At 46.8% G+C, this 25,132-nt stretch overlaps 2 protein-coding genes across 22 annotated transcripts in view; one reads left to right on the forward strand and one right to left on the reverse strand.

Annotated features, from left to right (window-relative positions):
• NCOA3 (nuclear receptor coactivator 3) overlaps positions 1-12,965 on the forward strand; it is a 142,963-nt gene extending 129,998 nt beyond the window's left edge. For 4 of the 13 annotated variants that reach the window (XM_074406630.1, XM_074406631.1, XM_074406629.1 and 1 more), the window contains 5 exons: positions 3,180-3,473; positions 5,113-5,232; positions 7,191-7,461; positions 8,574-8,748; positions 9,098-12,965. In XM_074406630.1, coding sequence (XP_074262731.1) covers positions 3,180-3,473; positions 5,113-5,232; positions 7,191-7,461; positions 8,574-8,748; positions 9,098-9,293 — 1,056 coding nt within the window. In that variant the 3' untranslated portion in view covers positions 9,294-12,965. The remainder of the gene's footprint in view (positions 1-3,179; positions 3,474-5,112; positions 5,233-7,190; positions 7,462-8,573; positions 8,749-9,097) is intronic. The other 9 variants (XM_039479299.2, XM_039479291.2, XM_039479292.2 and 6 more) reach the window with 9 other exon arrangements.
• A 575-nt stretch (positions 12,966-13,540) lies between these two features.
• Positions 13,541-25,132, reverse strand: part of SULF2 (sulfatase 2) — a 128,207-nt gene continuing 116,615 nt past the window's right edge. For 5 of the 9 annotated variants that reach the window (XM_010343102.3, XM_010343101.3, XM_039479307.2 and 2 more), the window contains exons 12-21: positions 21,950-22,178; positions 21,239-21,338; positions 20,332-20,426; positions 19,334-19,393; positions 18,672-18,841; positions 18,248-18,390; positions 16,686-16,809; positions 15,735-15,768; positions 15,486-15,539; positions 13,541-14,500 (exon numbers count right to left, since the gene is read on the reverse strand). In XM_010343102.3, the coding sequence (XP_010341404.1) occupies positions 14,470-14,500; positions 15,486-15,539; positions 15,735-15,768; positions 16,686-16,809; positions 18,248-18,390; positions 18,672-18,841; positions 19,334-19,393; positions 20,332-20,426; positions 21,239-21,338; positions 21,950-22,178 (1,040 nt within the window). In that variant the 3' untranslated portion in view covers positions 13,541-14,469. The remainder of the gene's footprint in view (positions 14,501-15,485; positions 15,540-15,734; positions 15,769-16,685; positions 16,810-18,247; positions 18,391-18,671; positions 18,842-19,333; positions 19,394-20,331; positions 20,427-21,238; positions 21,339-21,949; positions 22,179-25,132) is intronic. The other 4 variants (XM_010343103.3, XM_074406634.1, XM_039479308.2 and 1 more) reach the window with 2 other exon arrangements.

The raw sequence follows: 25,132 nt of genomic DNA on the forward strand, positions 1-25,132 counted from the left end.
CTCTGTTTTATTGTGTCCTTGTCAGGCAAGTCTAGAAATTAGTAATTGTCACTATTCTTCTGTGTTGGACTCCTGAATCTCAAGTTACTTTCTGTCTTGATTTACTTCTTTGTTTTGCTGCAACATAACTTCTGTTAATTTCCTCATCCCTTCTGCATGAAATGTTTTGGGTTCTTGTGTATCTGAAAATATCTTTATTCCACCCTCCTGCATGTCTGGCTAGGTATTACATTCTAGGTTGAAAATAATTTTCTCTTACACTTTTGAAAGATTTCTTCCATAGTTCCATTCTGATTTTGATTCTTTTGCATGTGACTCGTTTATTCTCTTTGGAGTGATTTAGGAACTTTTTTCCTCTGAAATTTTACGATGCTGTATCTTTGTATGGGTCTTCTTCCATTCATTCTGCTGGATATGAGATGCACAGATACTCCTGTTGGTTTAGGGATGTTTTCTGGTATAATTTCTTTACTCTATCTCTCCTGTTTTTTTTTCTGACCTACTTTTCTGGGATTTCTATTGACATGTTGGGCATTAAATTCATTCTGTATTTTTAAGTCTTCTCTGTTGTTCTTATCTTTGATTTGTTTGAGTCACATTTAAGCTTGGAAAGCACTGGAAACTTTTATCGAGTATCTGGTGATCCGTGACTGTTCTTAAAGAGTGAGACATTAAAAAGCTGAGTTGACACTCTGCAAGTGTGAGGAGCATCAGTTGCCTTTACTGAGGGTAATTAGGTGGGGAGGTAGCCTTAGCCCTTTTATTTTAGGACTCCCCAAATTATTATTTATTTTTGAGATGGAGTTTTTCCCTGTCGCTGAGGCTGGAGTGCAGAGGCAGGATCTCAGCTCACTGCAACCTCTGCCTACTGGGTTCAAGCGATTCTCCTGCCTCAGCATCCTGAGTAGCTGGGACTACATGTAGGCGTGTGGCACCACCCCCAGCTAATTTTTTTTTTTTTTGTATTTTTAGCAGATACGGGGTTTCACCATGTTGGCTAGGCTGGTCTTGAACTCCTGACCCTGTGATCCTCCTTGGCCTCCCAAAATGCTGAGATTACAGGTGTGAGCCAACATGCCCGGCCAGGATTCCCCAAATTTCAACATGTAGAGTTGTTTTCAGTCATCACTACCACAGCTACCCCCTGGTAATCTTTTATTACCTGATTTCATTTTGGGAGCTGGGCTAGGGAGGCAAGTGTGAGATACTAAATTATAAAATACAAAATTTTATTAGACATTATAAATATGCAAAATATAAAATTTCCTGTTTTCAGCCTCTGCCTCACTCCTGTGCTCTGCGCTGCTTGTGTCTCTGAACCCCAGTACCATTGTGGTGTAGGTAGAAGTTACAGGCACTTCAGGAGTCAGGGAGCAGGCGGAGAGGTGGTTAACCTCCTGCTCTGCACTCAGACTCCTAACCAGCCTCTCCATTTTAGCACCATACTCCGATCCCTACCACCCTCATTGGAGTCTCATTAGATCTGTGTGATACATTTGCTCATTTTTCATATGTATTTTTCCTCTGTAGGCATATAGGTCTAAGTTTTTGTAGGCACTGGTTCCTACTCCTCTATTTACTACTTTGTATCTTCTATTATAAATATTGAAATACTTGATCTTGTTGCCTTCATTATTAGTGTTTTGTGAATAAACACTACCTTTATTTTATTTTTTTAATAAACTGGATACCGTCTAGTTCCCTTCATTGTCATTTTAGTAGGGTTAACAAGTGAATGCAGGTAAACATGCCTGATCAGTCTGCCACATTTAACTTTAAAAGTAAGATTTGCTTTATTATCTTCAGCCAGGCATGATGGTGTGTGCCTGTAGTCCCAGCTACTGGGGAGGCTGAGGTGGGAGGATCACATGAACCCAAGTTGATGGGACAAAGTAGAAACATAGGTGTCAGTTACTGCAAGAGTCCAAGAGGTGTTCTGGGAATGGTCATAAGGGTGAAATGGAAAGAAGGGAGGGATACGTTATATGCCCTGGAGGAAAACCTGACAGGACTTGGCTCTGTGTGTATACATGCACACGTGCACTTTTGGAAAGGGAGAATGTGAAGAATCAAGATTACTGGGTTTTAGTTCTTGGGCAGTGAATGGTGATACTGTGTACCATCATCACTTGGTATCTGTGTGGGATTGGTTCCAGGACCTCTGTGGATACCTATATCTGTGGATGCTCAAGTCTGTTGTATAAAACAGCCTTTGCATATAAAACAAATACCGTATAAAACAGTATTTGCATATAGCCTATGCACATCCTCCCATATAGTTTAAATCAGTTCTACATTACTTATAATACCTAATACAGTATAAATGCTATGTATGTTACATAGTTGTTGCACTATCGTTTAGGCAATTATGACAAGAAGAATGATGACCATGTATTCAGTACAGGTGCAGCCACGGTTTCCTTCTCCTAGAATGTTTTCAGTCCCCTGTTGGTTGAATCCATGAGTGTCAAACCCATGGATATGGAGGGCCAGCTGCATATTGTGATACAGTATGATAGGCTGGAGGAGAACAAGGCTTCTTAAGAGGAAGAGCTGTTGGGAAAGGATGTGATGTCTGTTTTCTGCTTGTTTAGTTTGAGATACCTGAGACATTAGGGTGAAGATGTTAAGTAGGCATTTCTATAAAGAAAATTAACAGATGTTTTGGCTGGAGACAAAAATGTGATCATTATGACCAGTGGATGAGAGCACCTAAGTAGAAAATGTATCAAGAGAAAAGAAGAGAGCCTAGGACTGAATCCTGAAGAACGCTTAGCATTCATTCAAGGAAAGACCAGGTGGGAGGAAAATAAGAAGTGTTGCAAAGTTCAGTGGGGTGAAGAATGCTTTCAACTGACACCTATCAAGGGTGTTGGCTGCATGCTTGGCATTCAGTGCCTGCGGATGGGAAGATAAAGGTGAATGCACAGTACCCAGGAGGCTCTTGTCTTAGCACAGCAGGCTGTTCTCTTCTTCAGAGTATCTATTTTTTCCTTCTTTTTCTATCACCTCTGGGATGTTATTTTGAATATATCCTTAGCATGTTGAGAAGTGATGCTGGGCACATAATAAGCATTTACTTAAATACTTGTTGAATGCCTGGATTTTTTCACCTTCTTTACAGCATCTGACTTCTGTTGCCTTCATAGATGTTCTTCACTGTTCATTTATGTGTTAAGGGACAGGCTTTAGAACCCAAACAGGATGCTTTCCAAGGCCAAGAAGCAGCGGTAATGATGGATCAGAAGGCAGGATTATATGGACAGACGTATCCAGCACAGGGGCCTCCAATGCAAGGAGGCTTTCATCTTCAGGGACAGTCACCATCTTTTAACTCTATGATGAATCAGATGAACCAGCAAGGCAGTTTTCCTCTCCAAGGAATGCACCCACGAGCCAACATCATGAGACCCCGGACCAACACCCCCAAGCAACTTAGAATGCAGCTTCAGCAGAGGCTACAGGGCCAGCAGGTAAGTCATGTGTTCTTCCCTCTTGGCTTCTCCTTCTGTAGTTTTGAGACTATTCTCAGAGTTCTTACCACTAGTGTACTCTATCCCTTGTCAACTAAAGAAATTCTTTTTGTTTTGCTTCTCTGTAAGGTTTTATTTGTGCAGATGTCTGCTCGTTAAGGAGTAGTTGTATTGGAATTCTGTACTTTCTATGAGAATATTCCATTGTACAGGTTAGAAAGAAAAATGTCAGGAAGGGTTGCTCTTGAGGGAAGAAAAATGTTACTTGCTGACTTTGTAGTCTTAAAGGCAGATAATTTTGTTTTGGAAAAAATCCTTAATATTAGTAACCAAATACTTAAATTTTCTTGATTTCAGCATTTTTAATGGAATCTCTTCTTTCTAGATGTTTTATAAAACTAGAGCTGTCTTTTAATATTCTGAAATATGACTTCTGTTTACCCTACTGTTAGTCCGCAAGAAATGTTTTAAAACTGTTTTTATTGTTTGTGTCTTGAGCATACTGAGTTACTAAATGTGGTGGAACCAAACCATGTAAGTAGATGAATGCCTGAGGGTTTTTTGTTTTTGTTTGTTTGTTTGTTTTGAGGTGGAGTCTTGCTCTGTTGCCCAGGCTAGAGTGCAGATCTCGGCTCACTGCAGCCTCCATCCATCTCCTGGGTTCAAGTGATTCTTGAGCATCAGCCTCCTGAATAGCTGAGATTACCGGCATGTGCCGCTAGTTGTTGTATTTTTAGTAGAGACAGGGTTTCACCATGTTGGCCAGGCTGGTCTCAACTCCTGACCTCAGGATCCTCCTGCCTCAGCCTCCCAAAGTGCTGGGATTACAGGTGTGAGCCTCTGTGTGCAGCCAAATGCCTGAGTTTGGAATCCAAAGATCTAGAGACTCTCCATTGAATAAATATTCCAAAAAGTCAGTTTAGGTACTCAGAAAAGCTGTGTTAATGGGTTCATTTTACTTTTTTGCTGTTTGTTTTCACTAAAAGTCATTTAGGGAAAGCTAATGGAGGAAGCAGATTATTCAGAATTACTCTGATCAAGTAAAAGCTATTTCCCCATGCCTGAATAATCCCAGAGAAAGCCTGGCTTTAAAATCTTTTGAGCTTCTGGTGTGTGTGTGTGTGTGTATATAATTTATTATTTTTTCATACAAGGTCTCAGGGCAGAATGCAGTGGTGCAGTCACAGCTCACTGCAGCCTCAACCTCCCAGGCTCAGGTGATCCCCTTACCTCAGCCTCCCAGGTAGCTGGGACTACAGGAGCGTGCCACCACTCTTGGCTAATTCTTTGTATTTTTTTGTAGAGATGGGATTCACCATGTTGCCCAGGCTGGTCTCAGACTCTTGGGCTCAGGTGACCTACCCACCTCAGCCTTTCAAAGTGCTGGAATGACAGGTGTGAAGGTACTGTTTAAGCTGCAAAATTTCGCTTTATTCTCCCAATGCCAAACAGTAGCCCTTCTTACGCTAGCCAAAGATGTTTCAACATGGACCTTTATGCAGTGTGAAAGTACTGGTTTAGTTTAGATGTGACTTAGCCAGGTTATTGTGTTTGGAGATATCATTACCTCATTTGCTGGTGTTGAGGGTTTGGAAAGCTGTTTTGGCAGACTGACATGCTCTACTTGCATTCTGACCAGCTTGTCTCACCTCAGTTTTTGAATCAGAGCCGACAGGCACTTGAATTGAAAATGGAAAACCCGACTGCTGGTGGCGCTGCGGTGATGAGGCCTATGATGCAGCCCCAGGTGAGCTCCCAGGTGAGGATGATGAGCCTCTCCACATACATTGCTCTGTGCCCAGCACAGGGCTTGGCCTGTCGTTGGCTCTCAGTAAATGTGTGTTAAACAAATGAAGGTAATTCTGAATTTCTTATGTAAGAAAGCAGTTGCTTTAAAGACTTTTCAACTCTTCCATTCTTCTCTCTGGCTCATGACTGGGAGGAATCAGAGGAGGGAGAGGTTTCTTTGTTAAAACCATTGATTAGTGTTTTTTAAATTGGTTCCCCTTGTGATCAGTTGCTATCACTTGGCTTTTTAGGAATTTAAAATAATAAATCTGTAAATGTTCCTCTGTTCCTGGATTATGAAACAACATGCTCACTGGGTAAAATTCTGAGATTACGAAGAAGAAAATAAAGAATACATAATCATGTTCTTAGTGATAGCCTCTGAGATGACCTGTTTCCTGAAGTAGAATATTATAATTCCTTTCCACTTCCAGCCAGTGGTGGAGACAGTGTTGACGGGTTTTCTTAATGTGCGTGAGACAGATGACCACACAGCAATCCACTCCTGTGATTCGAAATATTGTTCATAATTGTTTTTTTAAAAAAACAACTGAAATGCTCGATTTTCATTGTCTTATGCGTACTTGGAAGTACTGATATTTATATGATCTTGATAATAAAATATCTTATGTAAGCTGAGCTAGAATGCCCTACAAAAAGAAGGTAAAAGTTTGCTCTTTGGAGATGATCCACAGCTGGTGGAGCCCAGTACAGTTTCCTTGCTGTACTTTGGTTATGTCACTTTCTGAACCTACAGACAGCTTCTCCTTGCTCCTACCTCTTTGTGAAAGTTTAAAAAAAGTGCAAGATTTTCCGAGGTGGACCTCTGCTTATCTGAATATAACCTCATCCTTTTTACTTTTTGGCTTCTTGTTTCATCTCTCCACCACCCAAACACACTGAATCCTCATTTTCCTGTATTTTTCTCTCATAGTTATTTGTCCTCAGGTTCTACCCCAAATGTTCTCTAACTTCGTGCAGTGTTTCTAGCCATGTTAAAGCTTGACAGCGTGTCATCTTTTGTCTTCTAACCTCAAATAATTTTCAGGTCCCTTCAGTTCTTCCCCTCCCCTGCAATAGCCAGAAAGCTTTAAAAAAAAAAAAAAAAAAAAAAAAAAAAAAAAAAAAAAAAAGACAGTCTCTTGCCCAGGCTGGAGTGCAGTGGCATGATCTCGGCTCACTGCAGCTTCCACTCCCTAGGTCCAAGGGATTCTCCTGCCTCAGCCTCTTGAGCAGCTGAGATTATAGACACTCCTGCAATCCCACCATGCCTGGCTAGTTTTTATATTTTTAGTAGAGACAGGGTTTCACCATTTTGGCCAGGTTGGTCTCGAGTTCCTGACCTCAAGTGATCTGCCTGCCTCGGCCTCCCAAAGTGCCGGGATTATAGGTGTGAGCTACCTCACCTGGTTGGAAAGCTTTTATGTAAAGAATTGTATATTTTGGCCAGTGCAGTGGCTCACGCCTGTAATCCTAGCACTTTGGGAGGCTGAGGCGGGCGAATCACCTGAGGTCAGGAGTTTGAGACCAGTCTGGATAACATGGTGAAGCACCATCTCTACTAAAAATACAAAAATGAGCCGGGACTGTTGGTGCCCTCCTGTAATCCCAGCTACTTGGGAGGCTGAGGCAGGAAAATCACTTGAATGCAGGAGACAAAGGTTGCAGTGAGCCGAGATCATGCCACTGTACTCCAGCCTGGGCAACAGAGTGAGACGCTGTTTTTTTTTTTTTTTTTTTTAAATTGGTTTTTTCTTTCCCTTTGTGGGGACAAAAAAAATATTTTTTTCTTTCCCTTTGTGGGGGGGAAAAAGAAAGGCACTGGGTGTTTTCTGTCTTATACCTGGTGGTATTGTGGAGTACTATATGTATTTAACTGGCAGGTTCTTGCTATATGTCTATGTAATTGCACTCTTCTTTGGGTATTAGCAGGGTTTTCTTAATGCCCAAATGGTCGCCCAACGCAGCAGAGAGCTTCTAAGTCATCACTTCCGACAGCAGAGGGTGGCTATGATGATGCAGCAGCAGCAGCAGCAGCAACAGCAGCAGCAGCAGCAGCAGCAACAGCAACAGCAGCAGCAAACCCAGGCCTTCAGCCCACCTCCTAATGTGACTGCTTCCCCCAGCATGGATGGGCTTTTGGCTGGACCTGCAATGCCACAACCTCCACCACAGCAGTTTACATATCAACCAAATTATGGTAAATCTGATAGTGAAAATATGCCTTCCCCAAGTTAACATTACTAAGGACATAAGCTTCACTATGCCTGTTGAACATGACAAACAAAAATACTATTCACTCCCTGTTTACTTCACAAGGAAAACCAAATTAATTTAAACTATTGGAAAACAAAAATGCTGCAGCACATGGGTAATTGAGGCGGGTGTATCCTGCCGTAGTTGAGTATTTTTTTCAGTTCCATTTTTTTTTGAGATGGAGTTTTGCTCTTGTTAACCAGGCTGGAGTGCAATGGCACGATATCGGCTCACCGCAACCTCCGCCTCCTGGGTTCAAGCAATTCTCCTGCCTCAGCCTCCTGAGTAGCTGGGATTATAGGCACACGCCACCACGCCCAGCTAATTTTTTGTATTTTTAGTAGAGACAGCGTTTCACCATGCTGACCAGGATGGTCTCGATCTCTTGACCTCGTGATCCACCCAACTTGGCCTCCCAAAGTGCTGGGATTACAGGCGTGAGCCACCGCGCCTGGCCAGTCCCACTTACTGAGTCTCCAAACTCTTAATTTGGAAGAAACACTGCAGAACTGTCCCCTTGCTCCTTCATATATGTTCCAGTATAGTAGAACTCTCTAATCTCTGAATGCTTGGTGAAGTCAGAGGAATGCACTTTGTGGGCTGTTAAGTTGATTTTCTTGGTGACTTGGATTTATCAATTACAGTAATCCAGATACCCCTTCAGTTCAGCCTTTGAGAGGTTCCAGGAACATGGTGGGGATAAAGGTGTCTACTGGGGAGCCCTGTTCTCTGAAGATTATAACTCCCCTGCACTTTAAAGAGGGACAGAATGGTGGGAGCTGAGTGATAAGGAGTCCCTTTTCTACAGAAAGCCCATTGAAGCAACTAACCTTTCAGTGATCTAGATACGGTGCTCCTTTCTGTAGTAAGCCTGTACTCTAGTTGTCCTCTTGGTGAGAATGCAGAATAACTGGGGGGCAGCATCTTATAGCACTCTGTATCTTATACTTATCACTTCCCTACACCCCCCCTTAAAAAAAAGTTACTGCATAAATCTGATATTTTAAGGAGAAGGCATTTGGACATTTTTATTTCTTTTTTCTTTGTTTTTGTAAGGAATTGGACAACCACCAGATCCAGGCTTTGGTCGAGTGTCTAGTCCTCCCAATGCAATGATGTCGTCAAGAATGGGTCCCTCCCAGAATCCCATGATGCAACACCCCCAGGCTGCATCCATGTATCAGTCCTCAGAAATGAAGGGCTGGCCTTCAGGAAATTTGGCCAGGAACAGGTAAAGAATAGTACTTCTAAAGTTAGTCACATCTTAGTCCCAGAAGTCCAAGAATTACTATATTTTTCAGTCAAGCCTTTTTGGATGGAGAGATTGAAAGGACTGGATTTATATTAGAAGATGTGTTCTTTGGCTTGTCCATTTTGAGAGTCCTTCATACCATGCACACATCTATTAGGGTATCGAGTACAGAAAGCTGTGAAAAATGGATCACAGGCTGTCAGGGAGTTTTCTCTCTGACATTCCCAGCTTCAGTATAGCAATGTTTGGCACAATTGTGATAGTTTCTGTGGGCATGCCCTTTGTTGCCAAAATGCCTTCCAGAGGTAACATTACAGTTTCTTCACAGCTCCTTTTCCCAGCAGCAGTTTGCCCACCAGGGGAATCCTGCAGTGTATAGTATGGTGCACATGAACGGCAGCAGCGGCCACATGGGGCCAATGACCATGAACCCCATGCCCATGTCCGGCATGCCTATGGGTCCTGATCAGGTATGGGGTCTGTTGCTTACCATTTTCAAAAAGTTTGTCTTGTTCTGTGGTTAGAACCAAAGCCTCAGCTATAATCAAAAGGTCCTAGGTATATTTTAACTTGAATTTATAACTTAAAACTACAGTAATTTAAAAAACCCATTGGTTTGAAGGTATTGGGCCACTAGATACTTTTGGTAATATGGGATCTAAGGAACCTGAAAAGCCATGAATGTGGACATGGACATTTTTTTGTTGTGCAAAGCATGTGTTTTACCCAGCTTTTTTCTGGTTGCTAACAGAAATACTGCTGACGTCTCTGCACCAGGACCTCTAAGGAAACCACTGTACAAATGACACTGCACTAGGATTATTGGGAAGATACCATGTTCCGGGCATCCATTTTTGAAGAAAGCCAGCTTTGAGCTCTGTCAAGGGCATTTTAACTGATGTCATTCGAGCAGGACTGGATTTTAAGCCGAACTGCAGTATCTGCGTATTTCCCCCCGCGCTCCTACATATCATGGTGTTCAAAAAGAAATGTTTTTGGCATTCCACCTCCTAGGGATATAATTCTGGAAATGTGGCGTGTTACTGATCATAAAACTTTTGTGTCACTTTTTTCTGCCTTGCTAGCCAAAGTCTTTTAAATCCATGTAGGTGGGCCAGAGAACATTGGAAGAAATTAGAGATTAGAACATCTGCTTTTGCTAGTTGCAGTATTGGACTAAGAGCATAGTCCCAGCCTTCAAGTGTTCTTGTCACTACCAAGTAGTTCTGTGTTGACCCTTTGTCCAGTGGACTTGGTGATTCTGAATTGGCCTTTCCTGATGGTGTTGAGTTGCTCTTTCTCTGTTATTTGTTGTCCTAGGCTTTCTCCTAATGAAGGTTTTCATTTGCCGCTCATGTCCTGTAATACTTCACCTCCAGGAACTGTCATTGATGTCCAACAGCTTTGCAGAAGGGAAAATGAGATGACAGTATTTAATTGCAGCAGTAGCAAACTTTTCACATGCTAATGTGCAGCGGAGTGCACTTTATTTAAAAAGTAATAGATAAATGCAATGTTCTTGAGGTCTTGAGGGAATAGTGAAACACATTCCTGGTTTTTGCCTACACTTACGTGTTGGACAAGAACTATGAATTTTTTTTTTTTTTTTTTTAAGTACTGGTGTCACCCTTTGCCTATATGGTAGAGCAATAATGCTTTTTGAAAACTTCTGAAAACCCAAGGCCAGGTACTGCATTCTGAATCAGAATCTCGAAGTGTTTCTGTGAATAGATTTTTTTTGTGTAAATACGACCTTTAAAATATTGTATTATGTAAAATATGTATATACCTTTTTTGTAGGTCACAACAACTCATTTTTACAGAGTTTGTGAAGCAAATATTTAAAATTGTTGATTTCAGTAAGCTGTGTGGTAAGGCTGCCAATGGAAGAGACATCCCTTGACTTCTGTGGCCTGGGGGAGGGATGGTGCTCCGCAGCTTTTCCTTCCCCAGCCCTCAGCCTTAGATGTCTCACTCTTTCAATCTCTTCGTATAAATCCTTTTTAAAGAGATTTGTTTAGATGTAGGCATTTTAATTTTTAAAAAATTCCTCTACCAGAACTAAGCACTTTGTTAATTTGGGGGGAACGAATAGATACAGGGAAATAAAAAAAGAAAAGGTATCAGGAATTCAAAAAAATCAAGCAATTTGACTGAAAAGAGAATCTTTTGGATTTTAAGCAGTCTGTAAGTTAAATAGCAGCAATTCATGGGATTTGTTTGTGTGTGTTCAATTATGTTACCTTTTCATCCCCTTTAGGAGTGTTCTTGGGTTTCGGTTGCTAAGACCTGAATCCCACATTGAGATCTTGAGTAGAATCTTGGTGTGGTTTCTGGTGTCTGCTCAGCTATCCCTCATTCTACTAATGTGATTCTTTCATAATATCCCTGTGAATTAGAATAGTGTCACTGTTACTTCTTAAGGAACTCAGTACCCAGAACAGTCAGTTTTACTGTGATTGAGAACCAGTCTAATTGAGCACCTTTTAAACCCCTCCCTCTTCTGCCCCTGGCCACTTTCTGCTCTTGCCTCCCTTTGACAACTATTTTAGTCAGTTGGGAGTAAGGGAAAAACCAAATTTAATTCCCTTTATCTGGGTTACTTCATTTGGTCCAAATAGTTGAAAGAATTGGGTTTTTGAATGTCTATGAATTTCAAAGGTCTCTGCTAGCCTTGGTGTCATTTTCTAGCAATAACTGAGAGCCATTAATTTTTTTGTAAAGTTTCACACATTTAGCCAATCTTTCTAGATGTCTCTGAAGGTAAGATCATTTAATATCTTTGATATGCTTACAAATAAGTGAATCCTGGTATTTCCAGACCCACCACTAGAGTGGATTTTCAAAACAGTGTAGACAATTATGAGTTTGCCTTCTTCCCCCCACCAAGTTCAAACCACATCTAAGAGTGTAAATCCCAAAACTTCCATGGTAGTGGCCTGCGCTTTCCAGATGGTGTGTGCTCCTGTGTGGAGACAGAGGCACAGCCCAGTTAGTCTGTCTCATGTATTTCAGGTCAATTGCGTCTGAACCTTCTTTGAGTTATGTGTGTGGGGAGAAATAGATTGGTGCTCTTACCTTTCTTGACTTTAAAAAATTCCTTAAACCTGGCTCCAGGCTTACTGGAAGGCAGCACTCCCTTTTTTATATAGTGGAAAAATGAAGTTTATTATAAGTTTTTATATTTTCTACTTGTTCATTTGATTGGTGCAAACTCAAGATATTTTCTTTTACTAGGTGCAGTCTTTGAGATAATTTGTTTTTACCTGTATTGCCCTTTATCTTTTTTAGATAATTCTTTGTACTCCTGCTGTCTACCTCTCCTCACACCCCCGCACCTCCCATTTTTTCAAACCTTCGTATCTGTTGGGTGAACAGAATAATCTTTTCATCTGCTTTTAGAATGTGGGATATTTCCAGTACCTACTTTTTTTATTTTTGCTGAATCCAAAGATATATAAATAAAAAATATATATGTTTTATAAAAAGATCAGAAAGATATAAAGGAGATACATGTTTCTTCCTTTAAAAAAATAAATGGAAGTTACATTGTTAATGTTCATATTATGATGCCACTTTTCTAAACTGCATCTGGATTGAAAGGTGTAAATATCAACAACAGTGCTACTTAGTTTATCAGTGTTTAATATCTAAGGTGAGTTGGGGGGTATCTGTATTAGGGGTAGGGTATTACAGAAGATAATTGGCTTGATGTCCTAGAAGTTCTTTGATCCAGAGGTAGAGGCAGCTGAAAGTGAACAGAATGGATTGCTGGTTACATGTATAACTGCCCAGTTCCCTTTTTATTTGCAGAAGCTGTGAGTTTTGTTCGCAATTAGGAGGTTCATAGGAAACCTCAAGGATTTGATGTAATCAGAGGAACAAGAGTTGTTTTCAACTCCAAGGCACACTTGTTGATACAGACAAGCAGGGTGTTTTCTCTCCCTCTAATATATGGAATTTCAAAGAAGATGGAAATGTCATTCTGAGAGCAATATTTAAATTCTCAGGAATTGACTTATACTCTTGAGAATGAATTCAGTTTCAATCAAGTTTACATTGTGTTACTTTAAAAACAGAAATTCTTTATTCTGCAAAGAATCGAAACCATATGAATGACTTATGGGGAATGGTAAGCTTCGACTGCTTTGCTGACCATTTTGGATGTCATTGTAAATAAAGGTTTCTATTTAAAATTGGAGCCTAAAGAGCATTTTTAAAAATATATCCCTGTTGGATTAAGGGTAAAAGAGGTTAAGGAAGCCTGTTTCGAATAATGGTAACCGTTTGAGAGGTTTAAAGCACAGCTTAGGGTGCTGCCAGGGAGTGGTGGCCTAATGTGGGGCATTGAAAAAAATGTGAGTACTTTGGGGATTATCATCTCTGTCATGTGTTAAATGAGAAATGGGCTGCACTGGTGATAGTTTCTACTTTTCCCATTCTGGAAATCTGACAACTACTTGGATCAGGTTACACCACCTGATACACAAAGAAGGGTTGGCCAAGGTGAATTGCTTTGCAATTAATACTTTTTTTAAAAAAAAGTCCCAAAGCTGCTGGTTTGAGACTTACCTGTGAAGTCCCTTGAAGTATGGTAGACTTTAGTCATTAATCTACAACCGTCTACTCCCCTTTTAAAAAAATGTTCTAAACCCAAGGCATTTTCTTCCAAAAAGGTGTTGATTGGCAGTATCTTGAATACTTAAAAAAAAAAAAACAGACAGACACACCAAGAAAAAAAAAAAAAAAAAAAAACTCCCGAGAAATGGCCTTTTACAAAATGTCAAAGGTTTCTTCATACCAACTGCTGGTCATTGGCTGGGGTTTTGAACATTGTATGACAATACTTACACTACAAAATTTTTCTTTTTTTTTACAAATACAGTTTTTGATCAAAACTTGGGACATACATCAACTTCTTAAAAATAACATCAGTTCTGGAACATAACAAAGAAATTACTAGGAGAAATGGTATCTGGACAGGAACAGAAATGTCCACAACTGTGAGGGATTTTCTTTTACACTGGCCACAGAGCGTTTATTGACACCACCACTCCTGAAAATGGGGATTTCTTATTAGGTTCCCCTAAAAGTTCCCATGTTGGTTACATGTAAATAGTCACATATATACAGTGAAGGCAGTTTCTTCAGAGGCAACCGGGGTTTATGGTGCTAAGTGTCATCTCTTTTGTGCTACTGACTCACTGTCGAACTCTCTGCAGTTTTCAGCCTCTCCACGTTGCCTCTCTTCTGCGTCTTAGTTCCTTCTTTGTGACAAACTCAAAGAATAAGAGGATTTAGAACAGGACTGTTTTTCCCCTATGATTTAAAAATTCCAATGACTTTCACCCTTGGGGGAGGGAAATTTCCAAGGAAATCTCTCACTCACTCTCTTCATTTTCCTTTGTGAGCTTCTGGGGGAAGGTTAGTGGTGAACTTTTTGATAGGGAAAAATGTATTTTGTGCAGCTGGTGAGGTATAATCCAAAGCAAAAGCAGGGGCAAAAATAGACTTCCTGAAGTTCTCTCTGCCTCCTGCTGGTTATCCTCCAGAATCTGCCATGTTGGCTGAGAGTGAGGGCTTGCTTTCTCAAGCCGCCTGGCCATCAGCAGAGGCCTGCTGGAAATCACCCACATGCTTTTTCGTTGCCTGTGCAGTCAGGTGGCGCCTCTGTTTTTGGAGGTCCACCTCTGTTGTTTCTTAACCTTCCCAGCCTTCCCACAGTCGTCCCCTGAAGAACAAACAAACTCATCTTAGCATTTAGTTACCATTGTCTATGACGACTTCCTAATCAGTCCTTTACTGAGGAAGCTTTGCTTCAAGGATGTGGCTGCTGAGAATGAGTATTTCTAGGTTACTAAGAAAGTGATTGCTACCACCTAATCATCTCAATTTTTAGTTGTTTACTTAAACATTCAATGCCTGGATAGAATAGTGGCTAAGAAGGTTGTGATATATAAAGATTCTGTACCTTAATTCTAGAAGTACCAGAGAAAGCTTTAGCTGGCCTGTTAATGTCCTGTGAGAGCCACACAGGTTTATATGTACATCAAGGAAGAAATGAGTAGTCCAGAGGTTGCAAACAGCAGCTCACCAAGGGGGATCGTTTGTCCACATGGCTAACTTAATGTCAAATTAGATGACCGTGTTAAAGAGTTCTCACGCATCCCTGCACCTTTGGATTTGCTTGATGAATTAGAAAATCTAGCAAACCTCAGCCCATTCCTGCAGGAACAAACTGGCCTGCTCCCTTAGAATAGAGGTGACCTTTCCAGGTTGCCAGTCTCTTAGTGCCTGCCAGCCTCCAGTGGCACTGGAGTGAGAGTTTGTAGCCTGGGCTTTCTGGAAACCATTTAACGAGGCCATCCTACTGCTGATGCTGTGTACCAGTTAGCACTTTTGCAGCCATAGCCTTCAAGATGCCTGGCAATTTGTAATATTTAAATGCTTCCCAACTCGAAGTAACAGCTCGCGTTTCCCAAACACAGACTATAGCGAGAACAGCAGCGTACTGGACAAGGCATTAATCTAAAACCCGAAATGGACTCACGTGTTTTCTTAGGGAAAGACTTACATTAGTACCCGTCCTCCCCGCCACCCTCACTATGGGAGCAAATGAAGAGTGATGAGTAGAAATGGCATGCCCGTAGAATAGCATTGGCAAAATGAAGCAGTCAGAACCAGATCTCTATTTGTGAGCCGGTTCCTCAACTCACGGTGATCTGGAAGAAGGTCTCCTCATTCCTGGCCACTTCCGACGCTGAAACATCCTAAGTTTTCAAGTGTCAAAAGGAGAATGAATGTTAACCATCACCAAGAAAGAAGAAGTTGTACCCAAAGAACAACTTCTTCCTGGGTAGACCAGAGGAAGGGAAGTTTCTCAACAGGTGCAGCCTCACAGAGACGAGACTGAAGGGTGGGTCAAGATACAAGAACTTTTTTTAGGCTTTAATAAAATGAAATACCTGTGTTGCTCATAGCCTCTTCCATCTTTAAGTCCTAAATGAAGGAGAAAATGAAAACAGGAGCAGATAGTGTAGGCAAAACAAACAACCCAAACAAACCAGAAAACCATCTTAGGCTTTTTTGTCACAGTCCCATGACGTTGACAGTGTTCCCTACTCAGAGTAGACTGAATTACGAGGGGACTCTCCCTTAAGTCTTCCTAGGATTGCCCACAATCCGGGGTCACCCTATCAGTTTCAGGATCCTGATGGCTTCATTCAATGCTGACCATAGTCATGGTGAGGGAGGTGGCCATGGGCATAAACGTCTATGCTCCAGGGGACAGAAAGCCCAGAGCCCTGACCAAGTGCAGGAGGGAGTTCCCTTTGGGGCTCTGGGAAGGTTTCCTGAGGATGGGGCAGGGTCAAGTGCATGGGCTCTGGAGTCAGCCCACCTTGTTCACTTTACTCCTCCATAAAATGATAGGACGACTGGCCTCAAAGGCTTATCAGATAAACGCTCAGCCCAGAGCCTGGCACACAGCAAACATGTGGCTCTATTTAATGGGGCCCTTGCCCAGTCATATTGGATGATAGCATCTGGTTAGACTGTCCAGACAAGCAAGACTGCTCTTCCTAGGAGAATGCTAGCTCCACTTGAATCAGGGAGGTCGGGGTCATCTTTAGTTAACATGGGTTCAGGTGTAAGTCCTCAGTAAATGTTTGTTGAATGCATGAGTGAACAAAAGGGAGAAAATAAGAGGGAATTCCGTGTGCTTCCTGGGCCAGTGGTGTGGGTGTTCCTCTTTATGGAAGCACAGCTTGTCAAAGGCCATCTGGCTGCTATGGACAGGGGCGTCCATGACTTGTCTGGATCTGTGTCACCTCCCAAAGCCTGGGCTCATTTTTGGGGTAGACACCACCTCCTGAGTCCCTGCTCGCCACAGGCCCCATGTTGGGGTGCCGACTCACCCAGGTCCATGTCTCGAGTCCAGGGGTTACACTGCTTGTAACCCTTGCAGCTCCTCAGCCCCATGAGCTGTATGTGTAGCTGGTTGAGGACACCCCTGTCCAGCGTGTTCACTGAGTTCATAAGCTGATTGCAAAAAGGGTAGTTTGTCAACAAGGTAAGTACAGAGACCCACCCCAACACTGCCCTTCTACCAACATGGGGACATATTTCAGGCAGGCTGTGGGTAGAAGGTGCTATGTGGGCTGGTGACCTGCTTATTCCCACCTCAGCTTCTCCAAGAGCCCAAGTTTGGAAGAGTGAGGTGACGTTTTTTGGCTTCTAGTCCCACCAGGGTCTCTCTTAATGAGAATGAAAACTCAGGAGAATGAAAACCATGTCTGTGTATTTAACGTCGGAATTCTGCAGCCACTGGTCAGGAAACTTCCCATGCTTGGAAAGAAAGCCTTCCAAGTCTTGGGTTTATCAGCAGTCTTCTGCGAAGCCCCTCAGCTCCTCTTGATCGGAAGGCAAACATTTGGTGAATGGACGTGTAACTGACCTGGGTTCTTGGCTAGTCTGCGAGCTACTGGTGACCAACTTACCCGCTTTGGTTGAAGTATGAGGGTGAACCTATCTAAGGAGAAAGACTGGAAGCCTATATAGTAATTAAAGCAATTGAGCTGCTGACATTTAAAAATCAGATTTCATATAAAAAGGTATGTCAGGCTTTTCCTGAAAGATTGAAGGCTGAACAATCCCGAGGCCACAGTACAGGAAAGCGCTGGTGCTGCTGCTCAGTAGTGATGGCTCCGACAGCCTCACGCGCGCCGGCCAGCAGATGCCCCACTGCTCCTTTTGGTTGAGACAGAGGCTCACTCTGTCACCCAGGCTGGAGTGCAATGGCACAATCTTGGCTCACCACAACCTCCGCCTCCTGGGTTCAGGTGATTCTTCTGCCTCAGCTTCCCAAGTAGCTGGGATTACAGGCATGCATGATCACACCCAGCTAATTTATTTTGTATTTTTAGCAGAGACGGGGCTTCTCCATGTTGGTCAGGCTGGTCTTGAACTCCTGACCTGAAGTGATCTGCCCGTCTCCGCCTTGCTGGGATTACAGGCAGGAGCCACTGCGCCTGGTCCTTCTTGGTCTTTTCTGTGGCCCTGGGTCACCCCAGTCGCCTGTGTGTTTAGATGGCTTACTGTAAAGAAGCACTTAGCAGAGTGCATGGTGCTGTGTGTGACTTACATTATCTGCGTGGTCTGTGCAGGCCCTGCAGTGGGTAATAGTTGGCCTGACCCTACAGCCTGACAGTTTCAGGAGTCGTCACAAGTTCCTGTCAAGCCTGGTTGAATGCTGACATGTTAAGTTAGAGGGAAGAAGCTGCATATATTACACATGCAGCGTGATGGAGGCAAAAAAAGGCTGAACATGGATTCCCCCAATCTCAGTGGCTTCTCAGCTTACGCCCACTGGCTCAGGGACTCAGTGGGACTTGGACAATTTGCCGTCACTTCCCTGAGGTTGGGGGGCCTACCTGGCAGCACGGGTGCACCCCTGCCTCGCTGCTCGTGCTGTCTGTACCTGGTAGGGGTCCGTGTTGAGATCGAAGTACTCCAGGAAGCCCGTGGCAAATTCACAGAAGAGGAAGTTGTGAGTCTCGTTGATGGTCCTCATGCACCAGTATGTGTTATTGTTGGCGCTGGTGCAGGCGCAGAATGGCCCCACTGCCAAGGAAGACAGAGCACGTCCTGAGTGCCCGTGGGAGGAAGCCCCATCTGCCAACAGTGACTCCTGTCGGGATGCCCCCCCCCCCAACCAGTTCCTTGAATGCCAAGAGGCTGCCCTGGGCACCATGGACCCCTGGTGTCAGGGACCCTCTTTCTGGGAGAGGTCTGGCAGTGGAAGCCCTCACAAGCTTGGGGCCAGGTGAGTCACTAAGTGAAGTGGAGAAGTTTCTTGGCCCCCTGGGCCCCAGCCTGTCCATCCCTGCCCGGGGCTTGCTCACGGGTCCAGAAGGGCGCTGTCTGCCAGTGCTGGTTGTTGTGTGTGAAGCACGTGAGGCCTGGCATGCTGCACGTGTCGTTGTTCTGCAGGCGCTTGAGCAGCTTGCGGAGTTTCTTCTTGCGCTTCTGCTCCCGCAACAGCCACACCTTGTCCTTCTCCTGCAGACCCTTCCTATGGGCGCAGAGGGCCACACGCGTTGGGCCTCTGAGGGGTCAGTGACCCCGTGTCTCTGCTTTCTGTCCACCTAGGGGCTGGGCTGAGGCTTCTCCAACAGAGACCCATGGGCCTATGCATTTCAGGGTCCCAAGTCCCGTTGCTGATCCAAGGCACAGCTGGGGCCAGAACCTTGGTCTTCCGTCGTCCTACTATAACTCCCAAGAGGGCACAGAGGTGGGGACAGAACTCTGCGGCTACTGGGACTCCCTTTGACACCCCTTTCCCTTCCTGAGTCCTGCCCTGCTTGGTGGAGTTGCGGCCACCCCATTTTAGCCACAAGAGGGCATCAGAGGCCTGCTCGGTGTTGACTGGGAAGTAAGGCCTCTTCGGGGTCACCACAGACTTCCCAGGGAAGGGCCAGGACTTTCCTTTTCTTCTTTAAGCTTAAAGGGGAACTTCTCACGCCGGCCTCTGCTTCTCTTCCCCAGGACTTCAAGGTGCCCTTACCTGAAAGGATGCAGGCTGGAGCCTTTGTGCTTGAGGTGGTCTTTGTGCTGGGTGTCGTAGCTGTAAGGGATCCCCCAGCCCCATGCTTCAGAAACAGCTTCGAGGGTTCCTGGGACACCCTCGTGTAGCTGCTGCCCTGCCCCCGCCCTCCTCCTGGGGTTGGGGTGGGAAGGCACTGTCCTATCCCGGGGGCAGCAGGTACCTGCCTGGCTGGCTTCTTTCTCTAAGCATGCACCAGGACCCTGCCTGAAGACCCCAGGCTAGACTTTAGAAGGTCGGGTTCACGGTAAGTTAGCCACGGCTAGAAGCTGGGCCTGGCTTTAGGTGGCGTCAGCCTCAGCAGCCTTTTCCTTTCCTTTTTGGAGGGTTAATTTCACGTGTCAAAGCCTCAGCATCTTGAGGCTGCTTCCCCACCGCTCGCCTGCGCACGCTTGGCTGGGGTCAGCACAGGGGAGCCTGTGCCTGCCAGACTTTCTGGAACGGTCAGGCTTTTCCAGCTGTGCTGTCCAGTACGGGAGCCACTGGCCACAGGTGGCTGCTTCAGTTTGAATTAAGCAAAATAAAAAATTCGGCTCCTTGGTGACACTAGCCACAATTTCAAGGGTGCAGCAGCCACACGTGGTGCAGGGCAGGTACAGGCCATTTCCAGCAGCACAGAGTTCTACTGGACAGAGCTGTTCTGGAGTTCAGTCCTTTGGGCCAGGGGACCCCTGAGCCGGGAACGTGGACCTCAGACCACGTGGGCGATTTCTGAAAGGGCCTTGGGCAGAGGCCGTTCCCGGCCTGGAGCCGGCGCGGCACAGCCAGTGTGGGCCCCTAGCTAGCGGGGCTGGAACCTGGGCGCCAGCCTGGATGACAAGAAGGATGTGAATTACGGGTTTTTTAATGCCAGACGGGAGAAGATAAAGATAAAAAAATGATGAAAGGGGTCAAGTATGAGAGATGAACTGCCCTGGGAGAGCGGGGTCTCAGGCAGGTCCCCTTGCTAACTGCCTCACCTGATTTTGTGACAGCCACATTCTTCTGGCCGCTTTTTCCTCAGGTGACCTCGGATTTCTCTCAGGGTCTTAATTTTGTTCTGCAGGGTTTCAATCTGAGGGAGGGGCAGGAGAGGAAGCCTGGAAACCGCCATGGGCTGGCGCTGCCCCCCTACCCGTGATCGGCAGCGGCGGCCGCACTCCCCGTGTGGGTGGGGAGACTGGTCCGCCTGCAGAAGGAAGCCCGCCCTCCCCTCCAGCCGGCCGCGCAAGGGAAGCGAGTCATTTTCCCGGCCTGGCCTGCACAGGAACTCACTGAGCCCACTGCACGCTCCAGTATCTCCCCTGGGCTTGGTGAAACGCCTTACTGTAGTGTAGACTTCTTTGTTTTTGTTTGAGATGGAGCCTCGCTCTGTCGCTAGGCTGGAGTGCAGTGGTGCAATCTCCACTCACTGCAACCTCCATCTCCCAGGTTCAAGCCATTCTCCTGCCTCAGCCTCCCAAGTAGCTGGGACTACAGGCTCGTACCACCACACCTGGCTAATTTTTTGTATTTTTAGCAGAGACGGGGTTTCTCTGTGTTGGCCAGGATGGTCTCAATCTCCTGACCTTGTGATCCGCCCGCCTCAGCCTCCCAAAGTGCTGGGATTACAGGTGTGAGCCCCTGTGCAAGGCCAGTGTAGACTTCTTGTAAGTCAGAAGTGGGGGACAGTGTGGCCAAGCCGTCCTCCCTCAGCCTGTACAGGAAGCTGTCTGTCTGATGCTGGGACTGACGCCTGTGGCTGGGCTGAGGAGTCTGTGAGGACCTGATTTCGCCTCTCCAGCCTCGTCCCTGGGTCTGGCCTCACTGCCCTGCCACTGTGAGTCGGGGGTCTTGTCAGGCCCATGGTGGCTGAGGGCATGCTCCTCTCACAGGCTCTCCACTCACTTCGTGGTCGATGTGCAGCTTGTGGTCTTTCCAGGCCTGCAGGGACTTGTACAGGTCCAGGTCACACCGGACTGTGTAGTTCTCCAGGATGTGGCACCTGCTTGAGAGAAGGGATCATATGTGGCTCGGTGGAGGTGGAGGTGGAGGAGGAGGAGGTGATGGAGGAGGAGGTGGAGGAGGAGGAGGTGATGGAGGAGGAGGTGGTGGAGGAGGAGGTGGAGGAGGAGGTGATGGAGGAGGAGGTGATGGAGGAGGAGGTGGTGGAGGAGGAGGTGGTGGAGGAGGAGGTGGTGGAGGTGGTAGTGGAGGAGGAGGTGGAAGAGGAAGAGGTGGTGGAGGAGGTGGTGGAGGAGGAGGTGGTGGTGGAGGAGATGATGCAGGAGGAGGTGATGGAGGAGGTGGTGGAGGTGGAGGTGGTAGTGGAGGAGGAGGTGGAAGAGGAAGAGGTGGTGGAGGAGGAGGTGGTGGAGGAGGTGGAAGAGGAGACGATGCAGGAGGAGGTGGAGGAGGAGGTGATGGAGGAGGAGGTGGAGAAGGTGATGGAGGAGGTGGAAGAGGAGGTGGTGGTGGAGGAGGAGGTGGAGGAGGTGGAAGAGGTGGTAGAAGAGGAGGTGGAGGAGAAGGACCAGCCCAGGGGCCCAGGAGGTGTGGGAAGCCCTTCTGAAGGTCTGTCCTGTCCCTGTCACCCTCAACTTCCACCTGGACACTCACCGATTTGTCACTTTGATGGGGTTGGTGGCGGCGTAGTTGGGAAGGCCTCCAGTGCCACTGAAGTCCCCACCATCCTTGTCGTCTGGGTTCTCAGGGGCCCCTGGCGAGTGACGCTTGGTGAGGTTTCGGGGCTGGGCAGCATCACCCAGGCCTACGTGGTGCGCCCTGCCATCTGCCTCAATGGCCACTGAGCGGAGGGAGCGATATCGAATATAGCTGGGCTTGTACCCTGTGGGCATCGAGGGGTGGCAGAGTCAGGGAGGCGGGAAAGGCTGTCTGGGCTGTCTGGGCAGTGGCTCCTTCATCAAGATAGGGCCAGGCTGCTAAGAATGAGGCTCAGCACTGCCTTCGACCCGAGGGGTCATGAAATCTACCCGCCTGCTCACAGATCCTGGGAGGGCCTCGAGCCCATCACACCGGCAAGACTGAAGTCCTAGAGCCAAGAAGCCACCGGCTCGAGAGGATTTCAAGCAAGAGCTTCGTATGGGTGAAGAAATGACAGTAGATCATCGGTACAACCGAATCCACCACCAGGAGCAAGGTTCCGATTCATGCCAGAGTGTGGATGAGTGTCAAAAGCATCCTGCCGAGTGACAGCAGCCAGACACAAAGCGGGCTCGCACTGTTCATTCTATTTATAGGAACTACCCAGAAGAGGTAAATCTACAGCGGCAGAGAGATCGGTGGTTGCCGAGACGGGGAGAGGGCGGTGAGGCGTGACTGTGGGCGGGTGTGGGGCTCCCTTTTGGGGTGATGAAATGTTTTGAAACTAGGTAGGGGTGCGCAATGCTGTGAACGTATCAAATGTCTCTGCATCGTATACAACTCTTAGGTTTTATGTTATCTCAACTTCACCTCAATTAAAAAGGAAGAAAGCATTATGGATATAAAAACGCCTTGAACTGGGAAGAGGGCCCTGCAGCGCCTGCCTGTCTCTGCGGAGACATGGACGGGGACTGGGGAAGCCACTTAGCTTCTCCAAGACCCAGTGAGCTGGAGGCTGCCCACCAGGTGGGTGGGGCACGAGGCTGAGAGGGGCTTTACGGACGCCCTAATGCCAAAAACTCAGTGTGTGCAGGCTAACGTGACACCCCAGAGAGACTGCATCTTCTGCGTGTCAAAAACAAATCTGAGTTGCTGACATGAGAGAAAAAGGGGAGATGGGGGCGGTGACGGACGGATGCAGACTTCCAGTTTCCCGAAAGAAAACAGACGTCTCCGCCCACAGCTCCACGTGGTCAGGATGAGCGGGAGGGGAGCGGCCCCTCTCGCTGGCCAGTGTCTTCCCTGCTGGCCACAGCCCCGCCACCCGGCACGTGTCTGGCCCCAGCATGCGCTGGCATTGTAATCCTTCTCCAGATGTACCTGGTTTAAGGAGAAGAGCCTGGAGCCAGTTAGTGGCCCAGCTTTTGTTGGGTCCCAAGTGACCCTGAGATGGTGACGGAGGAGGACCCACTGAAGGCAGGCGGTGGCGGAAGGAGGGAGGAAAGCGCTTTCTTTCCCATGTGGCCCGGGTCTCGCTGCCTCTGCTCTCGGGGGATGTTTTGGGTCTTTCAGTTCTCAGACACCTTGCATCAGTCACAAGGGCCGAAGGGTCCCGAGGGCCCAGGAGAGGCATCCCCTCTCTAGCAAAGCCTTGGGCCTTTTCTAGCTCGGGGGAAGCCTTCTCCGGGGCCCTTCCCTCCCTGGGCTTAGTCTCCCTGAAGCGAGTGCACACGGTGCTGGGAGGCAATCCTTTCCTGGACTGAAGCCACACGACTGGCTCTCCCCATCACTCTGTGTTCATGTCCAGGGTCCCAGAGGTAACACCTTCCTGCCACACAAACGGGACGTGGGACAGGACTTCATCGCGCAGCAGCCGAGAGCTCTGGTGTGGCAATGGTATTCTCAGGTGCAAACCCTTGAGCACATGTGTGGGCCCTGGCAATTTGGGCAAATCCTCATGACAGAGGCTGCCTTACAGGGCGCCTTGGAGGATGGCACCAAACAGACAGTGAAGCATTCGGTGTGATGAGCTGGTGTGGACCAGCTACCATGGTGGCGGGGGACGCTGCCTGCAGCTATGTCCTCACCTCAGGGGACACCCTGGGCCCACTCCCTGCCTCCCTAGGCCAGCATCCCCCTGTGTGATGTGGCTGCTCGCGCCCACTGTGCCGCTCACCCCTGAGCCACACTGGTCACCTCTCTGTGGCTGGGACCCCCCACGCCCATTCTGAGCACACAGACTTTGTCCTCTGTCTTCCTCCTTAGAACACCTGCTCTCTTGCCAACAAGTTCTGCTCCTTTCTGTACCCGGTTCTGAATAAATGTCCACAGAGCACCATTCTGCAGCCGCCACCCCTCTGCCCGGTCCCGCCACCGCTGCGTCTCCTTTATGCATTTTTCACCGAGTAAGTGGCCCTCTCTGTTAACTTCTTCACCTCTTGTCTCATCCACGAGGTCCATGAGAGTCAGGGTCTCTCTAGGTCAACTCTGATCTCAGTGTCTGGCACAGAGCTCAAGAAGTGAATGAACCCCAGCCACCTGGTCCCATCCCCTCCTCCTGGTCCCCTTCTCCTGTTCCCAGCTCCACCTTCTGTTGTGGGCTGGCCAGCTCGGCCTGGCTTCCCCACACCACAGCTGGGATCCCATTGGGTCAGGGTGGGTTGGGCCAGGACTTCCCGACCTTACCACTGCTGACACGTTGGGGCCAGATGAATGTCTGCAGGGGGCGCTGTGCTGTGTGTTAGCAGCATCCACAGACTGCTCACTAGATGCCAGCAGCACCCGTCCATCACATTCAGCTGTGACTGCCAAAAATGTCTCCAAACAGTGTCCCCTGGAAGACTGAAAGCCCCCAGTTCAGCCTGCTCTAGGCTGACTGCTCAGAAAAGAGGGACAGGCTGGGTGTGGTGGCTCACGCCCGTAATCCCAGCACTTTGGGAGGCTGAGGTGGGCGGATCATGAGGTTGGGAGTTTGAGACCAGCCCGGCCAAAATGGTGAAACCTCATTTCTACTAGAAATACAAAAATTAGCCAGGCATGGCGGCACACATCTGTAATCCAGCTACTCAGGAGGGTGAGGCAGGAGAATCACTTGAACCTGGGAGGCGGAGGTTGCAGTGAGCTTAGATCGTGCCATTGCACTCCAGCCTGGGAGAAAGAGTGAGACGCCATCTCAAAAAAAAAAAAAAAAAAAAGAGG

Source organism: Saimiri boliviensis, chromosome 9, assembly GCF_048565385.1.
Source record: "Saimiri boliviensis isolate mSaiBol1 chromosome 9, mSaiBol1.pri, whole genome shotgun sequence".
NCBI lineage: Eukaryota > Metazoa > Chordata > Mammalia > Primates > Cebidae > Saimiri > Saimiri boliviensis.